This window comes from Poecilia formosa, unplaced genomic scaffold, assembly GCF_000485575.1.
Source record: "Poecilia formosa unplaced genomic scaffold, Poecilia_formosa-5.1.2 Scaffold183, whole genome shotgun sequence".
Classification (NCBI taxonomy): domain Eukaryota; kingdom Metazoa; phylum Chordata; class Actinopteri; order Cyprinodontiformes; family Poeciliidae; genus Poecilia; species Poecilia formosa.
Window position 1 is genome coordinate 350,244 of NW_006800122.1, and position 16,656 is coordinate 366,899.

Consider the following 16,656-nt stretch of genomic DNA (forward strand, 5'->3'; position numbering starts at 1 on the left):
GTTTAAGTGGCTCTCGTGCTAAAATATTGTTTTTTATGTTAATGTTATTAGCTTACATGTTTTATACCACAAAATGTATGATGACGTGTGTTTTATTTTTTTATTTTTTTATGGCTTTCCAACAAGTTCAAATAAACCTCAAGTAGTGGTTATTCAAACCCAGGCAGGAAATGCCAAACACAAGGAGAAAATGGCTTGGATATCAGTGAGTTATAAAACTCAGTCTGTTGTGTTAAATGGATTAGCTAAGTACTCCAATAAATATTTTTATTTATGATTACATGCAGCCTGCTACAGAAAAAAAAACAAAACAAAACAAAATAAAAAAAAAACCCAGACTGAACTCAAGGATGTGCAGATGTACATAGAAACTCACAGATCAATTCCTGCACACTTTTCCACACTCATACCATTATGAGCCTCATAATGGTGCAAGTGAAGTGTGCCGTATTGAAAAAGCGATTCTTACCCTCATTCACTTCGTCGCTTTCTTTGTCCACTTGAGCTTTCAGCACGTAACGTTTAATAAGCCGCTTCATGATCTTCTGCAGCGAGGAAAGAGAAAGGTGAAGATTAAAGACAAAAAGACGCAGCAGTGGGAGGTGACAACGGATTCTGCGTTTACGAGGACAGAAGACTCGTCGCATTCTCGAGACAGAAAGAAAACAGTGCTAATTGTGGTACAGAGTTTCACTCGGTCTCTCTCAGACAGTGTGTGGAATATTGAGTATTGATTTGTGACCAGTTGCTGAGCCTGAGGCAGTCAGTCTGTGAATGTAGGCACTCCGGATACGGGTCGATAGCCGCCACCGTCCAAACAAGAGCGCTTACATATGTCTAATCAGGTGACAATTCACTGCTGTGTGTGTATAGCTGTTGGTGTGTGTGCAATGGATATCCTTAAAAATGTAGTTTGAGTTGATGCACAGAGTGTCTTGATCTCAATTACTCTCAAAGATCTCATTAGAGGAATTTTCAGCCATGTTCATTCTTTACTCTCTGTCTTTGTACAACTTCCCTTTCATTTCAAACTTGTTAGACTCCTTTGTTACTGTCGTTTGGTTTTGTCTCACTTACACCTCCTCACCTCTACCGCACCTCGTCTTTCCTTCCTTCCTCTGATCCTGCCGTCAGCGTCCATCCGGCCAACCTCAATCTGTGCGCCTGCAGTTCTTTGATTTCTCCCTGCTACATATTCCTCTGCCTGTTTGTCTCACATTTCATTCTTCCTCCAGACTCAATCTAATTTCCAATTCCCTTCCGTCTCATCTTCACTCCACCCTTAACTTTGTCATCTGCTTTCAGCTCTGTCAATCTCTTACCTGATATCTGGTCGGGTGTTTTCGGGCTTTTCTCTGGATGAACTCCTCTCCCGATCGTGCGTAAGACCTAAACCGCTCATCCTGCAACAGCAAGGAGCAGAGACACTTCAGAATAACTGAAGTACTTGCGAAAGATGTTGAAGAAGGCAGCAAACTAAAAACTAAACAAATAACGCTGCTTTATCTGAAATCAACTCATGTTTTACCTGCTAGATAATTTGACTTGGGTTTGTAGCTTGTGTGCTAGTTTCACATTGGAGTGCAAGAAAGACTTTCACCTCTAGTGTGGACAGACAAAATCATCTGGAAGCATTAAATCCGCAGCGCATTAAAAATCTACTAATATAAGATCTGATAGATACGAAAATGTCAAAAAGCAAGAAAGGAAATGTAACACAAAGATGAATTTACAAACTTATATTAAAAACATTTACCCATTCTTCAGATTAACAATCAAGAAAAAAAATGCACTTCTGAAGCTGTAATTATAACCTACATGTAACTTTATTTTCCCTTTCAACCAAAACCACATCACAAGAGAGCAGAATACAATCCTTAAAGAATTAAATGGGTTGCTATGTAAATATTTTCAATGTTTAGTCCTTAAAAAATGGAATGAGAAATATAATGTGACAGATGGTTGAAGCAGTATGTCTGTATGTCTGAAAACATTTAAACAAATGAACCACCTGGGTTCTGGTCGCAGATTTCTATCCATTCATCATCGGCTGCGTATCGTTAATTCTGACCTTCTTAAAATGTATCAACCATTTCAAGGGGAAGACAGATAATATAACATGATCTAATTTACTTGGGATTATTTTTTCTGATCCACACACCTTACAAATTCTACATTAATCTCAACTAACGTGACTTTTCAAGTTGCAGAGAAGACAAAGGCATGTAGCCATCAACAAGGTCCTGGCATATTTCCAGATGTTTTTTTTTTCTTCTTCTTCTTCCATCATACGTTCTCTCATCCTGCCACCTAATTTTTATTTATGGCTGCAGAAATCCAACCCTCTTGTATTTCCAAGTTTGCCTTGCCTGTCACTAACCTGCACTGTTTTTGTGCACCTTTGGAAAAACCCTGGCACCGTCTTTGAGTTCCCACCTGTGTGATCTCGGTACTCTCTGGTCTCAAGCCAGATATCACCATTACATGTCTGCCTGCCTTGAGCTTAACTTTATGAGAAGAACTGCTGGACTGACTTATCTGCATCTGTCACCCATTTCACTGTTGGGCTGCCAAAAAAAAACAAGTGAGAGAGGAAATAGTCCATAGCTACCTGTCCACCCTCAGTCTGCCACGCCACTCACCAAGCCACAAAGGAAACAATGACAACTGTACCGACCACCTACTCTGTTTTATTGTCTCTGCTGCCATCCGGAGATCTCTTGTCAACTCTCCAACGGCAAGGCTTCATCAGCAAGAAAGTAAGATCAATAAATAAATACTTTTATAAAAAGTCTCACTTCAGTGTCACAAATTATTTTTTCTTTTTTTTCCCCCAGAGTTCGTTCATTTTTTAACTTTAATTCCATGTTCTTGTGATTTTCTGTATTTGGATCAAAATTTGGAGACAAAACATGAGATTTAAAATCTCACGCCGACTCATTCAAACATACTTCTGGTTCCTTCATTCATTACCTCCTCTGATAATGTTTTTCCAACAGTAATTCGGCTGGCCCATGTAGGCAGCAACAAATTTCAGAAGGTGTTGATTTTATAGAAAGCGTGTCTTTCTTGGCCCGGCGCCCATTCACTCCCTGTTTATGTTAAACAGAAACTGAGAGGTGCAGTGACACAGGCTTAGTTACCTGGGACAAATAAAGCCCATCCAGTTAAATGAGCTCAACTATTTCTGCCAACAGCAGCCAAAATGTCAGTAAAAGCGTTTGGTTTCTCTGCACCTTTATCCACACATTATGAGAACTTGTAGATTAGTGACACTCCCAGGAGACTAGATGTTGCTAAAAATCTAAGTTGACTGTTTAAGAACTATGCCACCCTGGAAAAAGAACAGTTCAAATAAATAATTACAATCCATTTTGATAATTTTATTAGCCTAAAAAAAAAAAAAAAGTGTCTAAAATTCAGGCAGAGACAGAAAAGGTTTTGTGCTACTTTACAAAAGTGTTTATGAAGAGTATATTATTTATTAACTGGAGGAACTATTTTCTTTTTATTTTTAAGAGAAGCATTTCTGCAGAGGAACAGAAGCCAGTGGCTCAGCTATCCGTCTTATTTATCTATTCACCACATTACTGCAGCTATACCCAGATGAGACCGAGATTTCCAGTTTTATGTGAATGGTGCTGAGAAGGCATCTTCTATGCAGAAGTCTCCCCAAGGCCAAATGGCAATGTTTAAATATATTTCCTGTAGTTCTTAGTCAACATTAAAAGCTTGATTTGCTGGGCTCTCCTGCCTCTGTTTATGTGAATCTCTCTTTATGTGAATCCTGGACTTTAAGATTCACATAAAGTCCAGGCTGGGAATTTACCAGCCAAATACCAGCACAATAAAATAACATCAAATCATTGACTTTCACTTTAATTTCACACATAATTTTAAAGCAATCAGTTGGCACAGCTGGCTTTGCTAAAACAATTTTTTTTAGTTTGATGCCTGTTTGCATCCTTATATCATAATTAAAGCACCAAAAGAGAGAAGAAATGAATCGGTGGTTCAGACAGACCACCCCATCACTCCCAAATCTTGCTTGACATCCTCAACGCTTTCCTGTGGGCTAATGTGGGCTTATCCATTGATCGCCTCCTGCACCTTCCTGCCTCTGCCTTGGTTAAACTGTCAGGTCTGCAGAAGGTTTTAGACACTCACAGAGGCAGCAGGGTGAAGCCTATCTTGTCCCTATCCGAAATCTGCCCGGGCATTTCAGCAGACGCAGGCAGAAGCAATGGGCTGACTAATAGCTCCGGTGAGGAGAGCCATTCAAGCCGAGGAGGCCGGCGGAGGAAATGCCTGCGGATGATGGCTGGCGTTTGACGCCTTGTTAAATGTTCTTTGGTGTTTCCAATTAAAAAATAAAACTTTCTTTTTATTATAGAGATCTGATTTAGAGGGACGCTCCACTTAAATCTGTAATGTTTCCTAAATATACAGATTATACTTTCAAAAACAACCAACCAACACAGACAGATGTCTAATTATAGAAGGAAAACGATGATGATTTTTTTGTTGTTGTTTGTGCAACTATCATTCTCCCTCAGTATAATTATGGCAGTTATATGGAGCAAGACTGGAAATCAGAAAACCTTAATTTGACAGGAAGTATTTAGTACAGTAAATGCACAAATTAGTCTATAATTAGAGAGTCACTGCAGCAGGTTTTGTTCAACTAGAGAATACAATGGAGGTTTAACTTTCTGAAAATGGTATTGAAAGAGAAGGTAACGGAATAAGCTGCTTTTAAATTAATAATATCCTGCTACATTAATTCAGGAGGCAGAAATAAAATGACTTTAGATGAAAGATGCAGAATAAAACATTGCTGGAGGGATTGCAAACCTCATTTTGTATGAAAAACCTATTAAAAAAGTACTTAAAGAATTTGAACCTTTTCATATTTTGCCAAGTTACAACCATAAACTTAAATGAGTTGCTTTTAAAACTTATAATATGAGATGGATCAACTCCAGGAAACACACAGATGGGAACTGATAAAAGGCTTTTGAAAATAGTCAAGATATATACAGCAATATAAAGGACATCAAGATATATAAAACAAATAAAGATCTGTAAAATGTGGCTTGTGTGATCTAGGAAGCTGTTAAGAGTAAATTGAAAGGTAAACTTTGATAAATGTGGAGCAATGCCAGGACAAAACCTATCAGAAACTGCAAAAGGCCTTTCCTTCAGCAGCAAAATGACATTAAACATGCAGCCAGTCCTACAATGGAATGATTTAAATAAAAGGACATTCAAGCAGTCAAAGTTCAGAGCTAAATTCTGCAGGGAATCTGTATTATGGCTTGAAAGAAAAAAAAAACAAAACAAAACAAAAAAAAAACTCTGCATCCAATCTGATGGAGCAAGAGCTACTTTGCAAAACAATGGGCACACGTTCCAGTCTCTAGATGTGCAAAGCTGTTACACACAAAGCCCAAAAGACATGCAGCTGGGCTTTCTGCAAAACACACTTCTACTTCAAAGTGTTTTCAAATATTCATTTCTAAAAATACAACAAAGAAAACCACATATAATTTTGTTCTGCTCGAGTATTATGTCACACCTTGTAAGGGTTTATTCTGTAAAATCCTGATAAGAAATACATTGAAGTTTCTGGTCAAACGTGACAAAATATGTAAAAGTTCTATTGGTGCGCCATGTACAGTTTTGCAAAACACCGTCAGTAGAAAATGCTAAATTTTGACCTTGGCCTGTGTGTGGAGCATGCCCATCTCCACCTCATTGTTGCGGCGGCGGCCGTTGGCCTTGCACAGGAGTATCAGGCACGACTTGATGCGGAGGACCAGGTAGTAGAAGGATTTGGGGCTGGGAACCAAATTGAACGGTGCAGGCAGGGTCCGACCCTCATCAAAGTAGGACAGCCACAGCTTGGCGCGGGCAAACTTCCACTCCACGTCTGAATCCTCCTGCGGGGACAAGCAAACAGAGACGCAGGGTGAGTCTGCTGATGGATGATGACAGGAGAGACAGGAATAACAAATAGCTATGACTTGCTTGAGCACTTTGACTTCTAGAGGACAGTTCTATGACGGCAGACAGCCCAACATCTGCCTGTTTGACAACAAGTCTGTGTGCTTTATATCTTTGGGGGGAAAAAAATTAAAAATCGTTGAATTTTTTCTGACGGAGACCGATGTTGTTTGATTGCTTTTCAATAGCTGATGGCATTTTTTTTTTAAGTCGCAGTCTAATCCTCTTGTAGACACATCGCTGATACCAGATGATCCTTATTGACTTGTTGACAACATCCTGCCCTTTTTTTCTATCGAGCTGCTGCTGCATACCTCTATCTCCTGGTACGAGCTGTTGATCATGGCAATGAGCATGTTGAGGAGAACCACCACCATGGTGACGTTATAGACTCCGTAAAGCACGTAGCCGATGTTCTCTATGAACTTATGGTCGTATTTCAGCACCACAGAGATCACCTCAGACAGCCCGAAGATGGACCAGAACAGAGTCTTGAAGCTCTCCTCCACCCTGAGGGAAAAGAGAGACGGGGGAGGAAGAGGGGGGGGAAATCAGTGCATAAGAGGGTGCAGGTGTGGGTAAACACCGGTAGGCGCTAGTTGCTGAGTCACACACACGAAGACAGACAATATGGAATCTAATGCTGTTTGATTTGTGAGGCAGGAGTGATGAGTCATGTCCAATTTGAACACACAACCCCCGTCTCTGCCTCTGCTGCACACAGAGTGCTGCAACTGCGCACACATGAAAAAGCAGACAATGACTCAGCTGCAGCATTTAGGAGATAATTAACTTCTCCAATTAAGTTAATTAAGTTTTAACCCTTTGCCAAACTTTATGGAAAGCAGACACCTTACGTTAATGGAGGCATATTAAAAGTTTGTCCAGGATTAAAATTTGTAAGAAGTTTGCATACAATATGGTTGAGAATATACACTTTTTAATTTAGGACTTTTAATACTTTAATTAGACCATTTATTTATTTTTCTGGATGGAATAATTATGCAACAAACAACCTTCATTAATTTTTTTTTTTGCCAAAAGAATTGGATGCACATCTGGTAGATACTTATCGCTACTCCACAAATACTCCAAATTACACATGCAGGCTCAAATATATAGATAATGAACACATGTGGCTCAGGAGCATTTTGCACCTGAACCACAAAGCTTTTCGCAGTTGTCAGTACATTTGTGACACGGTTCTGGCTCAGATTCACGTCACGTTGAGTCCAACATTCAACCATCTGACTCACATAGTCACTCAAATGAATGCAAGTGGTTTGACGGATCAGAAGCAGTCTAGAAATCACCAAGGCTCAAGCCCATCATAATCAGGGCTCTGCTGGAACACCAACAGTGTCTGCAGATAAATGAGCTCTCCATTTAAAAAAACATCCACTTCAAATTTGACACATTAAAGTTCAACTGAGAAAAGCTTTCTGTTCGGGTGAGACAGCGAGACTTAGCTTAGCCACTGGATGGTTCCTGTTTTGTAAGCAAAAGGTAGTTAGAGGCAGAGTACAGCATGCACTCCATAGTGAGCATCTCTGCTCAGTTTTATCATTGGCTCTTGATTATTTCACATAAGTTCTTGGTCAATAACATATTTTCCATCAAATAGGATTCAAAGTGAGGGTTGCAAACTTAGAAACTTTGAGACAGCTGTGAAGCCTGGTGATGGCAGCATCTTCACGTGGGGCTGAGTTGCTATCAGTGGTGCTGTTATGTTTTACAAAGAGGATAGATTAATAAAGAAGCAGTCCATCCTGTACATTTTTGTTTTACCTTCAAATGAAATTAACAGCTAGATATTTGGGAATTTTAAAAAAGACTTTTACACCAAACATGCATCAAAGCTGGTTTTGAAATAGATAAAGTTGGTTAACTTTAAATATTTGGAAAGCTTTGACCTCAATTATAGTGAAAATTTGTGGCCCATGCTGAAAACTAGGTTGGTATTTAGACATGAATTCAAATGTACGGCTCTACTTGTTTTTGTTTCATTCATTGAAGATGATCATCATCCCTCCCTGTAAAATAACAGGTCAAATCCACAACTATATACTGAAAACATAACATTCATAGTCAAGAAAAATGTATATGAACAAATGACACCCTTCTGATTTTAACAAATAGGACACAAACTGACCCAGTTTGTGTCCTATTTAAAAAAAAAATCATGTTTGTCAAAATTACTTTTTTCAGTTGAATGAATTGTGACTGAATTTTCTATCCCTGTGGATGAAATACAGGCAGTCCTCTATTTGGCTTTTCCTCTGTTATTCCAGTGTGCTAAATAAAGTGTTTAATAAGTAAAAGGGCATATCTGACGTTTCCGAGTTCCACAGTTAAACGTCCAGTTGTGTTTCTGAGCCTGAAGGTTGAAAAGAGAAAAACCAGCAACGAGGCACAGCAGCAAAAGGCTGCATGACCTGCGAGCACCGGTTTTTCATGTACATCTGTTTGGTGAAATATTCCATGAGAGGCAAGCACGGGGCTTGAGATGACAGAGGGGAGGCAGGGTGGGAGGAATGAGCGGGCTGGTTGAACCGCTGGAGGGCCTGGAGGTAAGAGAGCGCCGTGGAAAGGGAAGATGTGTAGGTTGTGGAACTGCGAGCGTCTTCCAAAAAAACTTCATCCACTGGCACACAAAAAAAGGCTAGGTGTTGGCACAGAGAAAAAACCATCATCTCACATGCATGAAAGGAGTCTGTCAGACAGGAACATGCACAATCGTCAACTTCCCCCATGTTTCTCTTTCTCACTCTTGAAAACAGAAAATCCTCTGGGTGCCTCACCTTTTATACCATAGAAGAAGAAGATGGGGGGAAAAAATCCTTTATTCTTCTATGCAGCTAGAGTAACTTTGTTACTCATCTGCAGAAAATTTAGAAATATGCTCTCCCATTGAACCACATATCTTCCAAAACACTGTGATTTTGGGCAAAGTATTTATAATTAGCCTGTTCAGCATAATTTAATTTCTATAATGTTCTCTAAACGTTGGCATGCCGTCATTGGTCTTTGTGAATCTCATGAATTTGCTGAAAAAGCATAATTAATGACTGCGCAAAGAAAGCTTTGAGATAATAACCGGATGCGTCATGTCTTCAAAAGAAGCGGCTTTTCATTTTCACTCAAACCTCTGTGCACAGAGGCTTCTGCTGAGCAATAAAAAAATTGGGATGGATGCAAGGAAGGTTTGCAGAGGAATATTTCTTTGTGCCATTGCTCTCCCCTCAAATTGCCAGTTTTTCGCAGACTGCTGCTGTTGCTGTTGGAGACGGACTATAACCGTGATTATGGCTATTTCCACGAGATGCCATTGCTGTAATTGAGGCCATGGCTGTGCTTTAGTTGTAATGACTGCTCTGTCATGTCAGTGGCACATTAGTTGTAATGGCTGCAACACAGATGACATGCAGGGTTTATATGTGTGTGCCAGCGAGTTGACATCAAGAGACCGTTAAAGAGTAATTGCAGAAGAGAAATGACAAATGCAACAGAAATAAACGTTAAATAAAAGTTGAATCATTACCTGGAGTCCGATTTTCACTGATCAAATCTGGAATATTATCGTTTTGCTATTGGAGAGAGTGTGGAGTGGTCATTTTTTTGGTTAGAACAGTTCAGCTGAAACAAATGACGTATGACATCAGCAGACCACTTAACTAAAATTACAACTAATGATGTGGGAGATTTTAATGTGCCTCACAAGCCTTTTCACGATAAATTAACTTTTCTATGTTGCGGCATTACATCCACAACGCAGAGATATTCTGTTTTAATTTTACCAAGCAAAATGCAACGCATCATTTTAAAGTCGAGGAAAGCAATACACGTTTTTTTCAAACTTATTTACATGAGTAGTGAACAGAGTCCACCTTTGGGTACCTGAATCCTTGAGAACATTAGTGAACAAACAGCATGGAGAATAAAAAAACAAATCAGACAGCTACAGGGTGAAGCCGTGAAAAGGATAGAATACAAAACGACTCCCCGAGCTTTGAAGATCTCAGAGGACACTTGTCTAAAAATACTGTGGCACGAGAATACCAAGACATGGACGCCCACCTGAAAACAGAATCTCTGGAGGAGCTGCTAAGCTCCACAGCTCAGGTGGTAAAACGACAGGACATGCAGTCCACATCTTAATGGAAGAGTGGCAAAAAGCCACGCCAAGCTTAACAGACGCTATACGTTTAAAGCAAAACAAACAAGAGGAACACCACATTTTTAAGCTTTTTTATTTGTTAATGAATAATCTAATTACTTAATTATTGAATAAAAAAAAAACATGTACCAATGTGATTAAAAATTAAAACCCTGTACTGTGGAAAACTGGGCATGTCCAACAAGGGACTAATTTATTATTGCCAGATAAATCTTCAATGCTAACATTTATCTGTGAAAGCACTTCTAGTCAGTCTCTTCTTTAATCTCTTACATGTTATTGTGTTGGCATATTTAGCTGACACAGAACATCTACAATGTAGTTCAGTACAGATTGAATCAAGTGAATGACTGGTACTTTAAAGACTTTGACCACCAGTAGTGATGCTTTGATCAAGAACTACATCCTCAGCATTAAACACAGTTTTTGTTGCAAAAGCAGAAAGAGAAGACATCTCTAGGAGTCTTCCTCACGTAGAAATTTATGCAGTTATGGCATTCTAGCTTGTAGGGAACAAATGCAATTTTGCAGTTCATACAATAATTAATTGTACGAACTCTTTTTAAAAGAAACAAAAGCCATAATGGTATTGGTTGGCACCAGATTGGTGCGGTTAAAAAGGAAGAAGTCCTTCAAAGAGATTACCCAGACATGTATTGGTTCTATGCAATATTCATAAAAAAACATAACTTAATAAGGGATTAAACAGTTGCCATCTCCACATCAGATTGGTGTACAATCATCTAATTAAATCTCGTGCACTGTGAAGGTGTCCAACGACAAAGAACTTTCACAAACCACCGTGTTTGGGTTTTAAGTGGCTCACTAGCAGCGACTAGGGAGCAAGGCTGTTTCCATCAGTACTTCCCCTCCAGCACTATTAAAATAATGAAATCCAAAAGGCTTTGGTGCAATCAGAGGAGCTAAAGAAGGTGATTTTGGAGGGCACGCTGTGAAGACCAGTGACTGAGACGCTCTTACAAGATAAAACAAAATGTGACTTTTGAATCAATCCCAAAAAGGGGGACACTTTTCTGCTCTTGATTATGTTATCTCCCATTTATCTTTCTAATCTAATATATATATATATTTTTTAAATCAGTCTCAAGGTCCTACTTCCCAGCCTGTGAAACTCTTGCCCGATATAGAGGAGTTTTCCTAAAATGTAAGAGGAGATAATTATAATTAAGGAGGAGATAATTATAGACAACTTTGTTTCAGCCAACGTTAAAGTGTTGTTAAGCAGACATTTGCAGGAACAAACACAATTAAAATTCCACACTCACCAAAAGGCAAGTCTATAAATAGTCATTGCTCATCTGCTGGGGCAGATTGTTAGTTTGATAGGAGGAGACTTGCAGAAATGTAACATTCATGCGTTGGCAGAGTGGCTCAGAGGGTGTTATCGTTTATTAAATGTGGACACAAACTGGAGTTTTCACTTTATATAGATCTAGATTTTGTGGCAGTTCAGACGTTTCAGCTCCTTAGCACATAAAAGCAGATTTTATAAGCACTCATATCTGATCTTTTGCAATAAATGACAGCTGATGGACAACAAAATACTATTTTATGGTGCTAAGGCAGATTTTACTACAACTATAACGTGTTTTTGTTTGTTTTATCTTTAAATATTTCTTGAAGCAAAGAAGAAATATTTAAAGATAAAACCCCAACCAATATACCCCAACCATCGGACCAGATGGTTGGGGTATATTGGGCAATACCACGGCAGGACTTCCATGATACATCACAGACATCTTCATATCTACAGCAACCCATGCAAAATGTGCAAATGACAAATGGTGATGTTTGTCAAGAGAGAACAGGTAGCTTGACCATTCTTCCACATGTAGTTTCTTCATTAGCCGAGATGCTTGAAAATCAGTGAAGGATGTCTAATCAACTTTGCGTGTGTGTTTCTGAAGTATTGGAAGAAAACCCAAACATGGGGAAACATGCAATACAAAACACAGAAAAGCCTCAGGTGAGATTAAATCCACAAAAACCTTTTAAAAAACTTGGCTGTTAGCTGTTCAGTACGTCATAAAATGATCCTTTGAAGGGTCGATGAGTCGATGACCTGACACAACTGGTTTGAGTCTCTTAGATGAACAACTTTTCCAGTCTATGTGACTGACTAAATTTTAATGTATTATATTTTAATTGGTTTGTGTGACTCTGTGTGAACTGCTGGACAAAAACCCCCTGCATTCCTATGACCTTTGAATAAGCTGCTATGTATGTATGTATGTATGTATGTATGTATGTATGTATGTATGTATGTACGTATGTATGTATGTATGTATGTACGTATGTACGTACGTACGTACGTACGGACGGACGGATGGATGGACTGGGCCCTAAGCTACAAGGTGGTTGTGAATTTAACAAATTCTGTTGTTTAACAAAAAGATTATAGTTCCCAAAACATGGTAGAGATAATGTTATGCTTAAAGACAATATTTCAACACTTTGGACTTTATTTTTGACAGGAATAAATGGCTTTAATATTCTCAGATGTGATGTCAGTCAATAACATGGCATTCTCCTGACCCTGTACCGTTCATAATTTTCTCATATATTTTTTAAATTTAGAGTTTTGTTTGATCTTAGATTAATATTTTCACATAAATGAATTTCAGAATTGTTGTGTCTTTTCATTGTTTCACTTTTCCTGTAGATGGCTATGATTTTTAGCAGAGTGTATCCTCCCTCCTCTGCTTTAGAGGCAACTTAAACTAAGTAGCTCGCAGCAACAGCTTAGAAGTTCCCCGTTCTTTAATCAAAAGCAACCATTTGTCTTGTTTGAGTGATCAAAAGATAATGGCGACAAAGCCAGCAACTGATTAAAGAGATTTTCTTTTTTTCTGTTTGAAGAGCTGTAAACCATGCAGCATTTTACTAATTTGATCTGAATAGATGCTTCTTCTCAAATTTAAAGGCTGTACTAATAGTTCATAACTGTGACTCCTAGGAGGGAAATCTAACAAAATAAAATGTGTCTGAATGTCAGTACATCTGGGAAAGTCTCCACGCATCACCTCTCTCTGCACCGACCTGAGACACTGCAGATAGAATATGGATGCAGGTATAAACTGAGGAAAGAGCTTCTGCTTTCGTTCTGGCATATATTGATGCATGAGGAGGGAGCGTTGCCGAGTATCATCATTTGTTTTGCTTATCTTGTTTTCAGGTTATTTAATTTACTGAAATCTATGCGAGGTGCCTCTCAGGGAGGAAGTCCAATTATGGGAAATCTAAAATGTATCCCTGGAGATCAACAGCCCTTATAAATTCAAATTTGTCCAATGTCAGCCATTTATGAGGGTATTTTACAAGAAGAGACGGATGATTTACTTGATACCTCACATTATGGAGGATTAATGTTTCTGACAAGCTACGATTCTGATTCATTCATTTTAAAACTGCGTGTGTCTGTATTTCATAGGAGTCGTCTTGAAGCCGTAATAGATGGGTCGGTTTGTTTTCACAGCTGCCAGCTAACAAAAGGCTGCATAAGGCATGAAGGCTTCACACATAAACACAGGCACAGTCATGAATGTGAAATCTGACTATTTTAAATCATTTTCCTTGAGGTCTGATCTAAACCAAAGCAACGACCCTCCCCCTCCCCCATATTTGCTTTTGGAGAGTTGTTTTCTTTTTTTTTGTTTTTGTCCCTTCAAAGACGCCAACCTCCCAGATTTCTGTCCCAGGGTGTGAATAATACAAACCCTTACACTCAGCCCTGCAGGACACTAACAGTAAAAAAACCCCTGATGCTGCTTCTCATTCTGTTTCTACCAAAATCATGCCACATGCAGCATGGCGTGCGTCTGTGAGTGGGAGACTGGTGACTCACCCCAGCTCTGCGGGAGAAGACCAAACCTAATCACCAACGGGCCCAAATCAACCTCATCGCCTCAGAGACAAGCCCTTATTTTCTTTCTCCATGCTTTATGTTTCCAGCTCCTCTCTGCCTCTCTTTGGGGCCATGTCCCACTCCCGATTTCTCATTATGTTTCCACTGCTTTTACAGCGTTCTCCCCATTCCTCTCCCGGCATATCACTCTCCCCATCGTTTTCACCAAAACAGCTCTTACCTATTTCTGTCACGTTCTCTTCTTTTAATTTATTTTCTAATTTTTGTGTAATCCACAGCAAATCTTTTTTATGGGTTTAGTATAACACAGAGCAAATGTAAACATACCCTCAGTGAATGGCTGCAGATGGCAACCTGCTCATTATCTCACTGCACTTCTGTCATTAGCAGGACGTTTAATTCGCCGCTCTTCTACGCCTCTAAAGGCAAACAAGTAGTCACACAGGCAAATATAGACAAAATATTAAATTGAGTGTTAACTACCTGTTGTGGGGAAAAAAAAGAGAGAGAGAGAGAGAGATGTCACCATGGTAACCAGACAGGTGGGGTCATATCCACTTCTCAATTTAATCAACAAATAAATTTGGCTCCCAAGAGATGTGCATCTGTGTGTATGTCTGATAGTGAGCCAATCAACCAAGAGGGAAGAACAACATAAGCTGATGTGTTTGCCTCTTACACGCACTTGTACACGCGTGTGCATGTGTGATAGACAGCGGAAATACAAAATGAGGCTAAAAGAGAGGGAAAGCAAAGGGAGGCTGTTGTGGTGAGTCTTCAGGCAAGATGTAAGAGGAACCATATTTAGCAGAGAATAGGATTTGATGCCAAAAGAGGAGCAATTACAGAATCAAGCATGTCTTAAGGTTCCTTTTTTTTATGTGCCTGACTGCTTTCTGGCTCTAGCTACCCTGTTCTGTTTTCTCACAAGATGTGGAGCAATTTTAAAGACTAATGCTAGCTTAGATGTTTTCTGTTTTGTGTTTCCGGGCATACGTAGTTGAAATTACGCTCATGAGATATGGCTCAGGACAAGATGTTGAGGTATGTCACAGAATTAAAATGTGAAATGTACAAAACGAACACATCTACAGAAATAACAGGGATAAGAATGGATGACCAGGCTGTGTGCTGTCCTAAGCAAAAAATATATATATATTTTTTTCTGTTCAGGCAGCAATTATTCTTTAAAAAGAACAGAAAATATTATTTTTGTTAATTATAACATTGCAAATCACCGCAGTCATCCCCTGTGCCATTCCAACGTTTCACCCATAGCTATTCGTCAACTGATTTGTATTGACTTCTTTTGTAGCCTTTTGCTAATTTGCTTTAATCACCAAAAACACTTTGGGAGAATGTGCTATAATCAGCTTAAACCAAAGTTGAACTTTTTCCTTTTTTCTAAACTCTGTTTCTAAAAACTGCAATGACTTTACTTGTGTGACGTTTGGGTTGGTAATAGTACTTCTTTGTTGAGAACATAAATCACTCATGGAAGTTTTCTTGTGAAATCAGTCAGTTTTTTTCCCACTTCATTTGATTTGAGACGACTCCGTGCTGAATGGGCGTGCAGCTAAAATTACCATCAGATCTAATCAGATTAACAAAAGCCACTGAAAACTCTGGCTTTGGGCCCTGCCTAACTCATCAACCCATTAATCTGTTTCAGTGCACCCCTTAAATCATTACGCGAACTAAAAATATTCCACTAAGCCTTTTGAAAAAAAAAAAATTACAATCATTCTCATTTATTTGGTCTAATAACACAGTTAGTTCTTGTATTTCCATCCCTGGGCCATGCAGTTTTCGTCTCAGTTATTAGGTACAATGTCATGTATGTAATGAGGAAACAAACAACAGCTGCGTCAGGTACCAGGAAGCCACCAGAGCATGAACACACAGAAACAGTGGCAGATAATATAACAACCAGAAACTTGGGGGAAACAAAAAAAAAGTGAGAAAGTTAAGAGATAAATCTTCATACATGACAGGCTGGTGACCACATTGTTTCCCAGGATGTTGACGTCGAAAGGCCCAAATTAGAGAGTTGCAAAGTATTCAGAGGGGATTGAATTTAAGCTACAAAGTACTGGTAGCCCTGCCTCCAGAAAATTATATCAATGGCTGGGTGGAAGAAGTAAAGGTAAAAGTTGCCTCAGAGGTAAAAACTCAGAAGCAACTGATCTGAGTTGACAGACATAAAAGAAAGAATAAACTTTCACACTGTGAGGCAGCTCCATGTTTACAAATGAAGGTTTCTGAAGCTCTTTCAACCCTGTTGGTAAGTTCAATGAGAGACCGAGGCCTGACAGGCAGCCCACAGGGCAAAGAGGGTCTTTGAGCTAAATAAACAGTGTTTTTTTTGTTTTGTTTTTTTTATGATTGATTCAAACACAATGAGGAGTTTATTCCCTCAATTCGGTGTCAGCCGTTCATTTATGAAGAGTTTCTCAGTTTGTCATGAAGTAGCTTGAACCTCACCATGCAATCTTTCTGTGACCTCTCTGCTCCGGTCACTGATAGCACAGCTTTTTGAAACTTTATGATTCACACAAAGGCAGTTTATAGATGGAGAGATGAGTTA

At 39.1% G+C, this 16,656-nt stretch overlaps 1 protein-coding gene across 1 annotated transcript in view; it reads right to left on the reverse strand.

Annotated features, from left to right (window-relative positions):
- trpc7b (transient receptor potential cation channel, subfamily C, member 7b) overlaps positions 1-16,656 on the reverse strand; it is a 59,518-nt gene that overhangs the window by 6,737 nt on the left and 36,125 nt on the right. Inside the window, exons 8-11 of the mRNA XM_016678480.1 lie at positions 6,321-6,516; positions 5,721-5,942; positions 1,323-1,403; positions 470-545 (exon numbers count right to left, since the gene is read on the reverse strand). Of these exons, the coding sequence (XP_016533966.1) occupies positions 470-545; positions 1,323-1,403; positions 5,721-5,942; positions 6,321-6,516 (575 nt within the window). The remainder of the gene's footprint in view (positions 1-469; positions 546-1,322; positions 1,404-5,720; positions 5,943-6,320; positions 6,517-16,656) is intronic.